Here is a 17,501-nt window from a genome sequence, read left to right as displayed (position 1 = left end):
GTAACAGAGAGTAGTAGTAATAAACTTTACAAGAAGTGTTATGTTCACCATTACTTTTGCTATACTGCCTCAGATTAATACATATTGTTAATCAGTACAGATAATTTAGTACCACTAATAGCTTATGAATTATATAAAATAAGAAAATGATTAACAGGAGTTTCTGTTTAGTATGCTACAGTATGGATTTAAAGTTTTATTTCCATTTACTTCAGTTTGCACATAAACTCTTGCTTTAAATATTTTATTTGCTACTGCAAAGGAGCTTTTCCATGTAATAAAATTGGATGTCGAACTAATTATTTTTGAGCAAAGAAATATTACTTCTTGTTGGTTTGATATTCTTATTATTATTATTCTTTATTTTTGATAGACCCAAGACATTTGTTACCCTGTTACTTATTTCCATATTCAGTCTTATTAAGTATCAATGCTGTGTCTCAATGAACAAAGAAAACTAAAGTTTCATCAATCAACATTTTAATTTTGCTCACTCATACTTGACTAATGTACAAAATAAAAAATAGCAAAGTGTAGAGCAATGACAACCAGTGAAAAAAGCTGGTAGTACAGCAGCAGTATAATGTCCCCATCTTTGAAATCTAGAACACTCCACATGACATGTTATTGATAGTCCCATGGATCCTTAATCTGTACACACATGTGTAGTTTGGATTTCCATGATTAGAATGAATCCTCATCTCAGTCATCGAATATAACTTAGGGCTGTAATTCTGTTGGAAGAGAAGATTATTCTCATAAGTATTTCAATCTCATTAATTGTTTGTATAAGGGGCATTAAAAAGAAATGAGCTGGAATCTGGAATATGCAAACCAGTGACAGGAGGATATTATCATGGCATGCGTAATGAGGTGTGGTTCCGACCAGAGCGTGGAAGTTCACAGCCTGTTACTAGAGGGCACGTGTGCACATCATGTGACAATACAGAGCTAGCAGCAGGATGTATCAATCATCCAATGCTGCCATTTGCATTGCAAACAGTGACGTGGAGGCATCAACAGAAGAGCAAAGAGGTCTTGTTCATTTTCTGACAGCTGAAGGAGTAGGAGGAACGGACATTCATCGATGAATGTCACAAGTGTACGGTGAACACTACATGTCCCTTGGAAGGGTCAAGACATGGCACAAGTGCTCCAGGGAAGGAAGGGTGTCGTTAGCTGATGATGCACAGTCTGGAGCACCACAGTGCATTGCTGTTGACATTGTCCAGCTGGTGGATGCACACATTATCCAGAACTGCCAAGTGACAGTGAAAGCCATAGTTGCCATAGTCGTATTGAGTGTCGGAAGTGTTCACACCATCATTAACAAACAACTGCACATGCACAAAGTGTGTGCCCAGAGGGGGCCCCACAGTCTTCAACCACACCAGGAAGCATGTTGAATGGCTCACTGTCTTGCTCATCTGCAGCACTATGCTCGGGAAAGGAATGCATTCCTTGCCACTAATGGTGATTGGAGATGAGTCAAGGTGTCATCACTTCGAACCAGAATCAAAACAACATTCTCCAGTGGAAGCATCCAGGGTCTCCACCACCAAAAAAGAACCTAGGCCATCCACATGAGTGCAGGAAAGGTTATGTTGACATTTTTTGTTTGACCAAGGTAGTCCCATTCTGATTCACTTCCTACAGCATGGGACAACAGTGAATGCCCAGCATTACTTGCAAACCTTGACCACCCTTCGTCAAGTGATCAAATCAAAACAACCAGGCAATCTCACCCATGGGGTCAGTCTGCTCCAAGACAAAGCAAAGCCTCATGCGGCCAATACTGTTACGGCACTCCTGCAGAAATTCAAATAGGAGGTTCTCAGCTACCGTCCATACAGTCCGAACCCATCTCCCTGTGATTACACTATTTTTGGCACCCTTACAAAGGCTCTGAGGGGCAAACGATTCACTTCAGATGACGGCATCCAGCTGTATGTGCAGAACTGTTTAACATTGCACTGGAATTTTATGAGACAGCCTTGTGTCACATTGGCACAAGTGTCACGAAGCCAGGGTCAATACTTCTAACATATAGGTATTGGTTTCTGTAATTATGCTTCTGGCTCGTTTCTTTATGAATGCCCCTTATAATATGACTGGTACAACTTAAAAAATATTAACACTAGAATGAATGAACAACATCCTTAGTTCAGCACTCTCGTTCACATACACACACTTTGTTCATGTTTCCAATAGTATTTTCCTTAATTAATTTACTCTTTAAATCATGCATTTTGTCACTTTTGGAGTAGTGTTTCTTTGAATCATTCATTGATTCATTCATCCATTCATTCATCATAATCTGTGGATCCTGTCATGAAGGAATCTGTAAGGGATATGAAATGAGTCAAGGTATACATTAACAAAGTGCAAAAGCTGCTGGAATCTACATTAATAGTGAACTGCCCTTAAACTGCTATAATCTTTTGGAGCTTGCTCTAGCTAAACTTAAAAGAGTAAAATCAATGGGAATTTCACCTCAATGAAACTTTTTGACCAATTCATGCAGTAATAATTAACTCATTTAAAATATGAAGGAGGAGAATCACTGTGTACTAATACACTGACAGATCATGCAGGTGTTATATGACTGCATTATTATACATGTACTGAAAACCTAAATAAAGAGGATCTGTTAGCAATATTACTACAAAACAGGCCCAACAGTACCAATTTTAAAGTAAAATTTCATTGTGTCAGAATAACCAAGCTTCATGCCACTCTAACTGAAGTATGAGTCTGACCTTATTCTTTGTAAACAAGTATATACCATAATAGTATTTTTTATTATTTTTTATGTCTGATCCTATTCACTTTTACAGTGCTGTGAATAGGATTACAAATGTTATACTGAAATTAATTCTTTCCCCATACTTGGTACAAAAAAATTACACACATATGTTTCCCTTACTTTGAATGATTTTTGAGAAGTACTTATGATTTGTAGAGGTGCTCAGAACAGTTTTGGCATCAACCTCAACTTCATAATTAAGGATGATGTAAGACCTGTCATGGAAATTGTGAAGACAATTCTTTAAAAAATGTGACAAGCCTAGGATGAAGTGTTCTGTCAAAAAATAAATGTGGAATGCAGAGGTGACTGGAGAGGTCCCTCAAGGGAGCATGGCTGGTTTGTCACTCTCTTAGAAGGTCGCGCCACACAAGCTATAGTCTCAAGTTTTCTGATAAGAGTTTAGTTGTACGGCCAATTTCCAGAAGCATTCGCTGCAACCAGAGCACTTTTGGTGCAATCCCTGTTAGTTCCAATATTTTTACTACATAATTTTTTTTAAATAAATGTTTTCAGAAGCAGAGATTCCAAATAACTATAGACAGAGTAGAAACAAATAGTGAAAAGGCAGCTTCGACACTACAAAGAGTAACATTCATGTTACATTTAGACTTGTAGATCAAAACAAAAGATTTTGTTACACACAAAAGATAGCTAGTTTCCTTTGCTTATTTTCATCCTATTATCTCCTAAGGTATCATATATTGCAGTAATTTGTACCCTCACCTGGAACACTGTTTCAGTTGTCACATAGATCTACAGAGTCAGTTCACAAACATTGTGGAGGTCACTGTTCAGGTATATCACAACTCTAACTTTGACAGTATTATGAAAAGGATATTGTTATTATTCCATCCTGGGTTTTCTATTGCTAGAATTCTAACTCTGTCAATGCTGTACAAATACTCCATCATGAGCTTTCTTGCTGACATTGTTGACTCATTCGGAAGAAATGAAAACATTGATCTGTTTTCATAGTTCACTGTGTATAGTTAGTACAATCTTCTTTTACTTACCATTGACAATAAACTGCCTTTTGTTCCACAACATATGAAGTGTGACTTTGCTGCATCGATTTCTTCCTTTCCCCTTGTGATGAAACTAAAGTTGTTACTGTTTCTTGATTTTTTTTCCATTCTGTAGTTTTTTACCACTTCTTCAGCATTTTTTTGTTGATGAATACCTTCCTTCATTCTTTTGATTTAAAGTCAAAGATACAGTGCTGGTTGTTCATCAATTATAATATCAAAATTTTTCGTCAGTTTTTGCAGGAGATTTTTCATTTGACAGATATCTTCCCCAAACAAAATCTCATCATCAATATGCATTGCAAGACATATTTCCTTATCAGTATCTGAATGACAAACACATAGGTTAGATTTCAGTTGGAAGTCATTCAGTTTCTTATTCTGCTGCAAAGGAGCTTAACTCTTACAATGCCTTTTTGAGACGGGAAATTTTCCCATGTGCTTTGTATCCCTCTCAAAGTTCCATTAAAAATGTTCTCTTACATTACCTTTAAGGAAGATCATAATTGTAAAATCACCTTGTGGATTACATGCAGATAGGAATCTCACAGAATTAATTTGTACAACAGAACTAAAAAATCTTTTAAATTCAGTTTTCTTTGATATTGTTGACATCCTATTGCAACTACCTTAGCTTAATACTTTCCATTATCCTTTTTCTTGAAGATCCATTTTTGTGTAATTATTTATTTTCCATGAGTGGTTTGTTTATTCACCAGAGTCCATGTTTCATTTTTATTCAATGATTCTTTCTTTTCATTTATAGCCTTAGTAGCATGACATATAATTGTCACATCTCTTTCATAAATTTATTTGACATTTTAGTCTCTGATCTGTTTTTTATCTTCTTCTGAAGTTTCTACTCTTTTCTCTTCCTTCTTCTTGAAAAAACATTATATTCCATATAACATAACCACTGTCTGTATATGGAACAAGAATGCCTTTTAACCTCTTCCATTAAGTTTTTTTCTGAATACTGCAACTCCAAATATACCACCCAATCATCACAAAGACAATGATCTCCCACACCACATCTGAGCTGGAATCACATGAACAGTTGTAGTCAGACTTCTGTTCATGAGATAAGCCACAGTCAAAACTGCACAGCCCATTTTGTTTCCAACTTTTGAATCAAAGAACATGCAGCTTGTTTTTTGTTTTTCATCATAGTAAGATTTATTCCTTCTGCCTTACCATTGACCTGAGAAGACTTTTTAATTGTGGAGTCAATCACTATACTTTCTTTTCACACCACTCCTTAAAATCAGTACTTCCATTCTCCTGTGTCACATTTTATTTGTTCTCTCTTCAGACTGAAACAAGCATCACTTTCATTTATATATTCCTTGATGTGACCTTCTGTTTCATCTTTTGTGTTTCAAAACATACGTACAATCAGCAACCTTTTCTCCCCCATTCTATTCAGTTCCTCCTCACTAGTTAGTTGATCTACTTATCTAATCTTCAGCATTCTTCTGTAGCACCACATTTCGAAAGCTTCTATTCTCTTCTTGTCTAAACTATTTATTGTCCATGTTTCACTTCCATAAATGGCTACACTCCACACAAATACTTTCACAAAAGAGTTCCTGACACTTAAATCTATACTCGATGTTAACAAATTTCTCTTCAGAAACACTTTCCTTGCCATTGCCAGTCTACATTTTATATCCTCTCTACTTCAAACATCATCAGTTATTTTGCTACCCAAATATCAAAACTCCTTTACTACTTTAAGTGTCTCATTTACTAATATTATTCCCTCAGCATCACATGGTTCAATTTGACTACATTCGATTATCATCATTTTGCTTCTGTTGATGTTCATCTTATATCCTCCTTTCAAGACACTGTCCACTGCTCTTTGAAGTCCTTTGCAGTCGCTGACACAATTACAATGTCATCGGCAAACCTCAAAGTTTTGAATTCTTCCCTATGGATTTTAATTCCTAGTCCAAATTTTTCTTTTGTTTCCTTTACTGCTTGCTCAATATACAGATTGAATAACATCGGGTATAGGCTACATTCCTGCCCCACTCCCTTCTCAACCATGGCTTCCCTTTCATGCTCCTTGTCTCTAATAACTGCCATCTGGCTCCTGTACAAATTGTAAATAGCCTTTTGTTCCCTGAATTTTACCCCTGCCACCTTCAGAATTTGAAAGAGAGTATTCCAATCAACATTATCAAAAGCGTTTTTGAGATGTTTGTATTCCTTTTGGCCTGCTTCATTTACTGTATTTTTATATTTTCTCCTTTCATCAATTAAATTCAGTATCTCTTCTGTTACCCAAGGATTTCTACTAGCCCTCGTCTTTCTACCTACTCGATCCCCTGCTGCTTCACTATTGCATCTTCTTCTACTGTATTTCTTTTCCCCATTCTTGCCAATCATTCCCTATTGCTCTCTCTCTGAAACTCTCTACAACTTCTGGTTCTTTCAGTTTATTCAGGTCCCATCTCCTTAAATTTCCATCTTTTTGGAGTTTCTTCACTTTTAGTCTACTGTTCACAACCAATAAATTGTGGTCAGAGTCCACAGCTGCCCCTGGAAATGTCTTACAATTTAAAGCCTGGTTCCTAAATCTCTGTCTTACCATTATATAACCTATCTGAAATCTTCCAGCATCTCAGGCCTCTTCCACATATACGAACCTTCTTTCATTATTCTTCAACCAAGTGTTAGCTATGATTAAGTTATACTCTGCGCAAAATTCTACCAGGCAGCTTCCCCTTTCATTCCTTCCAGTCCATATTCACTTACTACTTTTCCCTCTCTTCCTTTTCTTGCCATCTAATTCCAGTCCCCCATGACTATTAAATTTTTGTCTCCCTTCAGTTTCTGAATAATTTCTTTTATCAAATCATATATTTCTTCAATCTCTTCATCATCTGCGGAGTAGCTGGCATATAAACTTATACTACTATGGTAGGCATGGGCTTCGTGTCTATCTTGGTTACCATAATGCATTCACTATGCTGTTTGTAATAGCTTACACGTGCTCCTATTTTTTATTCATTGGTAATACTACTCCTGCATTACCCCTATTTGATTTTGTACTTATAACCCTGTATTCACCTGACCAAAAGTCTTGTTCCTCCTGCCACTAACCTTCACTAATTCCCACTGCATCTAACTTTAACCTCACCATTTCCCTTTTTAAATTTTCTAACCTACCAGCCTGATTAAGGCATCTGACATTCCAAGCTCTGTTCCGTAGAACACCAGTTTTGGTTCTCCAGAGATCTGACTGGGGAACTATTTTACCTCCAGAATATTTTACCCAAGAGGATTCCATTATCATTTAACCATACAGAAAATCTGCATGCCCTTGGGAAAAATTATGGCTGTAGTTCCCCCTTGCTTTCAGCCGTTCACAATAACAGTACAGCAAGGTCATTTTGGTTAATGTTACAAGGCCAGATCAGTCAGTCATCCAGACTGTCGCCCATGCAACTGCTGAAAAGGCTGCTGCTCCTCTACAGGAACCACACATTTGTCTGGCCTCTCAACAGATACCCCTCGGTATCTACAAGCGATTGCATGTCAGAAGACCTTTTGCAAGCTGGTTGCAGTGTATTTAATGTAACAAGAACTTTACAGTTTGACAGTTGTATAACTAATGAAAGTCATAATTTGTAAGTTATGTGATATGGTATCTATGCTAAAGAGTATCTGTAAATACATGTATAGCAATATTAAGTTAAGAAATTAATGTCATACAACTGCAGATAAATGTAAGTAATATTTGTCATTACAATATTTGTTAAGTACTTGTTTTAAATTGTAATACATAGACTACATTTTATCACTTCAGGATAAACTGCTGACTTGTCGACTATGTGCCAAATGTGATCAAATAGGACAAAATTAAATCAATCACTTAATCAAACAATGACAGATATAAAAGTTCACTGCCACAAAATATCCCTAGATGTAACAAAATACCTGATCTTAAATGTTTGGATTTGATAGTCTATACAGTGTATCCTGATTACATGGTGACTGAAAAAAGGAGGTCTTAAATACCTTGACCTTAAAAGTCTGTACTGGTGGTCCTTTCAGATCATACAAAAATTGACCAAAACAAAAAGCATCTTCATCACTGTCTACTGAAGTAATTCCCTGTAGAAAGATATGTTGTTATAGAAGATGCCAAACTGCAGGAGATAATAATAATAATATTATAATAATAATTTTACCATCATTCAGCCAATACAGCAATAGACAATATCACACATATTATAATTTAAAAGAAACAACAGGATTGTTAGTAGTGATATAATATTATATTACAGATGAAATATTCAGTTATGTCATAGACTGGCAGTATTTCTTTGAATGCTTGTACAGGTAATTCTTATACAGATTGTGGAACCTTATTAAATAATTTGTGCCCCACTAGTTCATAATTGTTCAGTGGTTTTGACAGTCTGTGGTATTGGATATAAATACATCTGTTCTCTCTTGAACTGAAACAATGTACATTTTCTCCGCGTTATGTTTCTGGTAACTTCTTTTTTTGTGTAAATTAAAGCATAGAGTAAGTTTATTGCAGTCATGATCTTTCATTCACAAAACAGTAGTTTACAGTGTACCTTACAGGAAGAACCAGTAATTACCTAATAGCTTTTTTCTGCAGTATTAAGATCTCATGCACACAACTATACTTCCCCCATAAAATAATACCATGTTAGTATGCTTTGGAAGAAAGAGAAATATGATGTTCTAACATACTTTATGGGTACGCAATCCATAAGTCTCCTTAACAGGTAAATTACTCTTGACAGCTTACACTAATATATTGTACATGTTGACTCCAAGGTAATTTATCATCTAAATATACCCCCACAAAAATTTAACATATGTGCTGTGTTTTGTTGCCATTCAGTAAGAAGCCATTTTCTTTTAACCAGTTGGAAGCTTGGTCTACTGTCTTTGCAACACATCTTTTAAGGCTGCTGAGGTCATTAATACAATGCACTATACTAGACTTTATAAATGATGGCAGATCATTGATCATTGTTAGGAACATAAAAGGGCCCAGTATAGATCCTTGAGGAGCACCTACCTTTTAACTTTTCTATTCTTGACATTTCCTTGCCAACACAGATAATTTACCTATGGTTCTGTAGATATGAGTTTAATAGTTTAAGGCTGTTACCTTCAATGCCATAGAATCCAATTTTTTTTCCAGAAGTGGTGTGCGCTCTACAAAGTCAAAAGCTTTACTTATGTTAGATAATGAAAAGTGGCTTGAGAAAAGCTTTTTGTCCTCAAACACTTGATGTATGTATTTGAGTACAGGGTCTATAGCATCAACTGTTGACAAATTTTTCCTAAAACCATACTGTGATTCACTAATTATTCCTAGTTTTTCAAAGTAAACATATAATTGTTGGTAAATTACACATTCCAGTACATTAGAAAAAGCTAGGACTATAGAAATTGGTGTGTAACTTGAAAGTAAGTCAGTATCTCCTTCTTTATGTATTGGAACTACCCTACACACCTTTAGCTCATCAGGGAAATATCTCTCAGCTATGCACTTGTTTATACAATATGCTAAGGGATACACAATATAATCTATTACCGTCTTTAGTACATTACAAGATATGTCTTATACATCTACACTGTCTAATGGTTTTAGCTAGGAGAGATCTCAGAGAAGGCAGACGTGTGTATTAGCTGGTAGTTTACAATCATTTTTGAAAGAATCTCTGATGAACTAATATCAGATTTGATAAAAGAATTTCCTACTTCCTCAATTCATTTAACAAAATAATCATTAAATTTTTGGAGACATATTAATTTTCTTGTTTCTTTCATTTTTAGCAATACTATTTATTAATTTCCATGAGGCTTTGCACTTGGTGGAATACTCAATACTGCTGAAATTGTCTACTTTTTTGGCTTCTGCAATGGGTTTTTTATGCTCATTCCTATATTTAAGATGGACTAATCTGGCATTGTCAGTATTCAGACTTTCATATACATTGTGCAACAGCATAACTTGGTTTTTCACATTTGTTAGTTTTTCACTATACCATGGATTTGTTTATTCATGGCCTTGCTTTTGAGGTCTTTGCCTATTGCTTTGCGAGAATGTCATCATTAAATTATGTCAAAAATGTTTTAAAGAACCTTTCAAATGTTACATTTGCTGACAAATCATTGCATAAGCTATTATGTGTGTCACCATAAGACTGGCCAAATCAGTCTCTGTCTGCAAGGGACTTCGAAACCTGACAATATATGTTATGTTCATGCAACAATAAATTTACAGCATGCCAAAAATGATAAAGATCATAAGAAAACATTTTAAAAATTTGCTAGTGCTTACTGGATATCCTTACTTGAACCAATTGAGGATTACCTCACCTTGGCTTCTAATGAGAAACTGACTCTTCTTAGTATGCGGTGTTGTGAAGCTAACTCAGTTTTTGGAAATCAAAATATAACTAAATGGACTATCTCATAACTACATAGAGTATGTTAAGTGCAATAATACAATCTGTTTGTGAGCCTATATTAGAAACTATCCAGGATGTCTGGCACATTAATGGAAACCTACTGGGAAACAGAAATATTATCCTGGCTGTAGTTTCTAATGATTCAGATTTAACACATAAATTTGCATTCTTTTCATAAACAGTTATCCCATAAGAGAACCTCCTGAAGCAAAACTTATATTACTAAACGAAATGCCATTTTGAGTACGTTGAAGGCAAATCTACAATATAACCATAATGAGGAATGTGTAAAACTATTGCAATGTGTGAAGGAAAATTACATTTACCATGCAGTATTTTTAAGAGGGAAACTATAATAGAAAGTAACAGTGTTTATATTCATTAAGAGAGACACTGTCATAAAACATGGCACTACTTCTGTTCAAAGAATGAGAATGCATAAATAATACTTCACATGTAACAGACATCTATAACAACATAGGTTATATTAAGAGAAGCATTTATACGTTGACACCAAACGTACTAAAATGTTTGAATATAATTACACCAAATTTGCAAGGTTTGTTAAAATGTATGTACATGCATGTGCACTAAAGGACATCTCAAGAAGTTCACATAATGTAGAACACAACAACAAATTTGTCTGGTATAGGCATGTGAATGTAGTGAACATGCAGAATCCTCTCACAGTACAGCTGAACATTTAGAATGAACTAATGAATAAAGATAGCAGTTTTCAATTAAGCATGGCCTGGGACCCAGCCTTGAGCATGATTAAAGAACAGTGGAAATCTGCTCCCATCATAGTAACTGAAAGGACAAAGGATTACTGTCACAGCACTGGCAGAGGCCAGCTCTGGTGCCGGTAACAGTGTGATTGAGAACAATGTATTGAGCTGCGGCCACATGATTCCCTCACAACTGCATCAGTTCCACACCCAGAAACTGCCAGCTAGAGGCTGTGGGCAATGGGATGGGATATAAAGACAGCACTCGGTGAAATACAATCAGTCATCATGAAATCCTGAAGATGGCAAGAAGTTGGCTTGCCAAAATACTGCTCCTTCTTAATAATGGCATTTGGCTGAATGCCCAAGAAATATTCAAAATAACTTTAAATTACCATCACTGAATATCTTTTAATTTCAGGGGTTATTGTGCTACAAGTGATGGAAGTCCCCTTTAATAAATGAATCTACCATCCCAAGAAAAAGACTTGGGTTACAATGAGAGAAAAGGTCGGAAAAAAGATTTACTGAATAACTGAAGCTAATATTGTGTCTTGAACTTGTGTTGAGGTTCTGCTGACAAGGAGACTCAGGTGATAAACGTGAAAATAGTTGAAATTAATAACAAATTTGGATAACGTACACTACTTTTGAAGGGAAAAATTAAATGATACATGATATGATGATTATAATATGTGCTAAACACCATCTTATGCCATAGCAGTCATCATTGTATGAGCTAGATTATCTTGTGCACAATTCAATGTCACTGTTACAAAGAGTGCATTTATCTGTATCTATAAATAGGTAGCACCACAATTGTTTCAAATGAAAGAAAAGAGATTACTGAAATAAGTTGATGCACTATCTACAGCTGAATTAATTGCACCATGTTGATGCCTCTTGAACTAATATATAAAGAAAAGGGAAACTAATAAAACAGAATCACTAAATGTGAGTGGCAACACCATATGTAGAAACAAAGAGGGGTGCAAAATTCAATATATGAGGGTTGGAACTGCAATAGTGGCAACTATTTATTTACAGTGCATACAAAATAAATACAGGTTTCAAATATTTGCTGACCTTCAGAGTAGTCATCTGAATTGTGTGTAACCTTTTGCCAGCAATGTGGAAGTCATAGGCTACTCTTAGCAGTGCCAATTGTGTTGACAGTTTGAGTGTCATCGTCTATTGCCCGACAAATTTGTAGCAGTTTTGAAGTGAAGGCCATGAAGTGTTTCCTTCAGCTTAGAAACTGAGTTGAACTCACAAGGGCTTAAGTCAGGAGAGTGCAGTAGGTGGTATAGCACTTGGCAGCCCCATCAGTCAAACAAATCAGTAACAGCTTCCACTGTACTTGAGTATTGTCCTGCAAAATGATGGTCAGGTCCTGCAGAAAGTGTCGTCACTTTTGTCTCTAAGCTGGTCATAGGTTGTGTTCCAAAAATGAACAGTTTAGAGACAGAAGTGATGACACTTTCTGCAGGATCTGACCATCATTTTGGAGTACAGTGCTGAAGCATGTACAGTGCAAGCTGTTACTGTTTTGTTTGACTGATGGGGCTGCTAAGTACTATACCACCTACCGCACTCACATGACTTACGCCCTTATGAGTTCAACTCAATTTCTAAACTGAAGGAAACACTTCATGGCATTCGCTTTAGAACTGCTACAAATTCGTCGGGCAATAGACTGCGCTGCTCAAACTGTCAACACAACTGACACTGCTATGAGTATCCTTCGACTTCCATATTACTGGCACCATGTTATACACAATGCTGATGACTACTATGAAGGTCAGTAAAACTTTGAAACATGTATCTATTTTGTATGAGCTGTAAATAAATAGTTGCCACTATTAAAGTTCCAAGCCTCTTATATCTTTCTGCCTGTTTAAAGCACAGTTCAAAGAAATGTTCCCAGTACCACAAAATTCAGTTTAAAGTTTTATTAAATAATTCATTTACAAAATGGTTTCCCATGCTATCTTAGTTTCCTGTGCCCTCCCCTGGTGTCACAACCACTGATTCATTTAAGATGTAACAGAAGAGTTTATTCCTCCACGCACAGAACCATCCTAAGCAGGAATGATTTAACCATTTCCCTTATTAATTCAGTATTTTTTTAATAAAATATGGCTCAAAATAAAGTCTGCTCTGCCTGCTATTCGTCTTCACCACCCATATTATGCCACACTGCCTGTCCCCTACAATGTATTTTTTCTGTATGGTCTCACCTCCTTGCAGCTGCTCTCATTTCAAAGTTTCCTCGTGTTCTCCTGCTCAGATCCATCATCTGTAGGGCAATGATAATGAAGAACCTCAATATTAGTAGAAGTATGAAAAAGAGAACAGAGGTGTAAAAATGATTGTGAGTCAAATGGAAGTTAAAATATTATGAATATTAACAGAAATATGAAAAATCGGACAGAGATGGGAAAACTGTAGTGAGACACGTGTACATTAAAACCTGTGAGACAGAGAACCACTTCCCATCTGTTCATACAGAACCATTTTTCATCTCTCAAGCTTAAAAGAAACAGTAATGGAATGGATGATCGAAATGACAGTAATACTGAAATGCATTATGTATACACATTGCATTTGTCATCTTCCGTGACATTTCCAGCAATAGGGTGTCAAATATTGTCAGTAAATATTATTTTTTTGTGCCTGTGTTTGTAGAGAGTCTGATAGTAATCATGACTAACAGAAAGCTGGACAACAGCTGCAGTTGAGTTGACATACCATGAAAGTCCTTTCATTTCACAAGGTTTCATTCATGCTCTATTTTTTGACAGTGCTGGGACTGTAGTGTGCAGTACTACTGTTGTGTACCAAGGAATTTTTCCAATGAAGTTGTTTAAATAGTTATAAACGAATCAAGAAAGAAGTGTGGTTTTGATGTCATTAGAATTGACAAATATACTGACAATACTGAGCAGGTGATAGAGGGCTACTTTGCAATCTATTTTAATAAATTAAATAACATCAATGTCATTTAAGAAAGTCATATTATTTGTACAGTAGTTGATTAAAAACCATATTTCTGTACTGTATGAGGAACAGTTTTATCACATTTAGGAGGGGAATGAGTCACAATTCAACTTAGGTTGAGGTTAGGCAAAGATTTTCTGAGAGATCATGTTAAACCAAATCTTGTATTTATAAATTTGGGAACACTTATAAAACAACAAATGTAATTAGTAAAACTGTCTGACGATACTGTTTTTTGTTGATAGAGCTATGCAAACATGAATCCGAGTGTGAAAAATTGATACATAATTCCAAATATTAAGAAAAGTACTGTAAGCCTGGAGCTGGTCCAAAATTTCAGAAATCCAGGCTCGTCATTACTCTAGATAAGAAAAATGCCAGCTTTATACACTCCTGGAAATGGAAAAAAGAACACATTGACACTGGTGTGTCAGACCCACCATACTTGCTCCGGACACTGCGAGAGGGCTGTACAAGCAATCATCACACGCACGGCACAGCGGACACACCAGGAACCACGGTGTTGGCTGTCGAATGGCGCTAGCTGCGCAGCATTTGTGCACCGCCGCCGTCAGTGTCAGCCAGTTTGCCGTGGCAAACACTGGTAGCATGCCGCAACAGCGTGGACGTGAACCGTATGTGCAGTTGACGGACTTTGAGCGAGGGCGTATACTGGGCATGCGGGAGGCTGGGTGGACGTACCGCCGAATTGCTCAACCCTTGGGGCGTGAGGTCTCCACAGTACATCGATGTTGTCGCCAGTGGTCGGCGGAAGGTGCACGTGCCCGTCGACCTGGGACCGGACCGATGCGACGCACGGATGCACGCCAAGACCGTAGGATCCTACGCAGTGCCGTAGGGGACTGCACCGCCACTTCCCAGCAAATTAGGGACACTGTTGCTCCTGGGGTATCGGCGAGGACCATTCGCAACCGTCTCCATGAAGCTGGGCTACGGTCCCGCACACCGTTAGGCCGTCTTCCGCTCACGCCCCAACATCGGGCAGCCCGCCTCCAGTGGTGTCGTGACAGGTGTGATTGGAGGGACGAATGGAGATGTGTCGTCTTCAGCAATGAGAGTCGCTTCTGCCTTGGTGCCAATGATGGTCGTATGCGTGTTTGGCGCCATGCAGGTGAGCGCCATAATCAGGACTGCATACTACCGAAGCACACAGGGCCAACACCCGGCATCATGGTGTGGGGAGCGATCTCCTACACTGGCCGTACACCTCTGGTGATCGTCGAGGGGACACTGAATAGTGCACGGTACATCCAAACCGTCATCGAACCCATCGTTCTACCATTCCTAGACCGGCAAGGGAACTTGCTGTTCCAACAGGACAATGCACGTCCGCATGTATCCCGTGCCACCCAACGTGCTCTAGAAGGTGTAAGTCAACTACCCTGGCCAGCAAGATCTCCAGATCTGTCCCCCATTCAGCATGTTTGGGACTGGATGAAGCGTCGTCTCACGCGGTCTGCACGTCCAGCACGAACGCTGGTCCAACTGAGGCGCCAGGTGGAAATGGCATGGCAAGCCATTACACAGGACTACATCCAGCATCCTTACGATCGTCTCCATGGGAGAACAGCAGCCTGCATTGCTGCGAAAGGTGGATATACACTGTACTAGTTGCCGACATTGTGCATGCTCTGTTGCCTGTGTCTATGTGCCTGTGGTTCTGTCAGTGTGATCATGTGATGTATCTGACCCCAGGAATGTGTCAATAAAGTTTCCCCTTCCTGGGACAATGAATTCACGGTGTTCTTATTTCAATTTCCAGGAGTGTATCTCTGAAATACATAGTGTTTATGTTAGAGTTAATAATTCAAGTAAGATAAAACTAGGAAAATAGATACTATTTTTAATATGATCTACAGTTTTAATTTGGTGCTTGATTAAAGACATATATGCAAGCTTTATACATACGAAAGCTATATGACTGTGTGGCACATCAAACTGAAGAAGTACAATTCTTGCTCATAAAAGCATGCAATACAATAATTATCCCTTGATGTATTACATTTTTTAAGAACCTACATGTTAGAACATAGAAGCAGTATATACCCATATTGAAAACTCTTTTGGTGCACTACTCCTTTCTCCTGTTGGTGACAGGGCCTGAGGAATGTGCTCCAGGGTCACTGCTGTCAGATAAATTTCTGTAATCAGTTTAATTGCTGCTGAGCCTGAACTGCCATGGAAAGCCCAGCATTCACCAGGCAAAACATTTGCCTGCAACACAGAATTTAAGTGCTGTTATGGAAAGGTTCTCTATTTTTGTAAATATAAGGAATAGTTGTAAATCTTGCACAGAACAAACAAATGCTTATTTGGAAGAAACATAATTGGATAAATGTCTAGTTTTCAACAACTCCTTTCATTTTCAAAGCATTGCCTGTGTCTTTCTTTGTACAATAAAGCCAATGTAATATATAAAAATTTTGTTCTGGTCATATAGATACAACTGAAATATCTATCCTTACACATCTGACTTCCATACAACAGATCAATTTAGCAAATGTGGTTGAGTGTAGTTGACAGGCACCATTAGTGTTCAATGTGACATATTACACAAACATATTTAATTGTTAAAAGTCTTTTCTGAATGTATTTGTCTAGAATGTAGCCTTGTACAAAAGTTAAATGTGGATTATAAACAGTTCAGACAGAATGGGAGTAAAAGCTTTTGAAATGTGTTGCTACAGAAGAATGCTGAGAATCAGATAGGTAGATCAAGTAACTAATGAGGAGGTGCTGAGACAAATTGGGAAAAAAACGAGATTTGTGTCACAACTTGACTAAAAGAAGATATTTGTTGATAGGATATATTCTGAGGTGGCAAGGAATTGGCAATTTTGTAATGGAGGGAAGTAAGGGGGGGGGGGGGGCAGAGTGTGAAATTTGTAGGATGAGACTAAAGGATGCATACAGTAATCAGGTTCAAATGGATGTATGTTGTACTAATTATGCAGAGATGAAGAAGCTTGCACAGAATAGACTAGTGTTGAGGGAAATCAGTCTTCATACTGAAGACCACAATAACATCACCAGTTTGCTAACACATCTTCTCTTGCCCTAATCAGACATTCCTCCAAAAATATTGCTAATACAATCTATAAAACTAAGAAATGCAAACTCCAGGGAGGAATATCAACAATGTAGGAAAAGATAGATTGCTACTTACCATATAGATGTCACATTAAGTTGCTGACAGGCACAGTTAAAAGACACCTACACAAACTTTTGACAACAGACAGCCTTCATCAAATAAAGAAAGAGAAACACACACTATTCATTCACACAAGCATGCACACCTCATGCATACATACATGACTGCCAGTTCTGGTAGCTCAGGCCAGAAAGCAACTATCATGTGGGATGGAAGCAGCAATCTGGAGGGGGGAATGAGTAGCAGTGTATGGGTGGGTGGGTGGGGAGAGAGAGGAGAGCTGTCTGATGGAGT

At 37.5% G+C, this 17,501-nt stretch overlaps 1 protein-coding gene across 1 annotated transcript in view; it reads right to left on the bottom strand.

Moving 5' to 3' along the window:
• Positions 1-364: 364 nt before the first annotated feature.
• Positions 365-17,501, bottom strand: part of LOC126335949 (SUN domain-containing protein 3-like) — a 42,938-nt gene continuing 25,801 nt past the window's right edge. Inside the window, exons 3-5 of the mRNA XM_049999425.1 lie at positions 16,103-16,270; positions 7,864-7,959; positions 365-734 (exon numbers count right to left, since the gene is read on the bottom strand). Coding sequence (XP_049855382.1) covers positions 603-734; positions 7,864-7,959; positions 16,103-16,270 — 396 coding nt within the window. The 3' untranslated portion in view covers positions 365-602. The remainder of the gene's footprint in view (positions 735-7,863; positions 7,960-16,102; positions 16,271-17,501) is intronic.

The sequence above is a fragment of the Schistocerca gregaria genome, chromosome 2, assembly GCF_023897955.1.
Source record: "Schistocerca gregaria isolate iqSchGreg1 chromosome 2, iqSchGreg1.2, whole genome shotgun sequence".
NCBI classification, from domain to species: Eukaryota; Metazoa; Arthropoda; class Insecta; order Orthoptera; family Acrididae; genus Schistocerca; species Schistocerca gregaria.
This window is presented reverse-complemented; position numbering and strand designations above follow the sequence as displayed.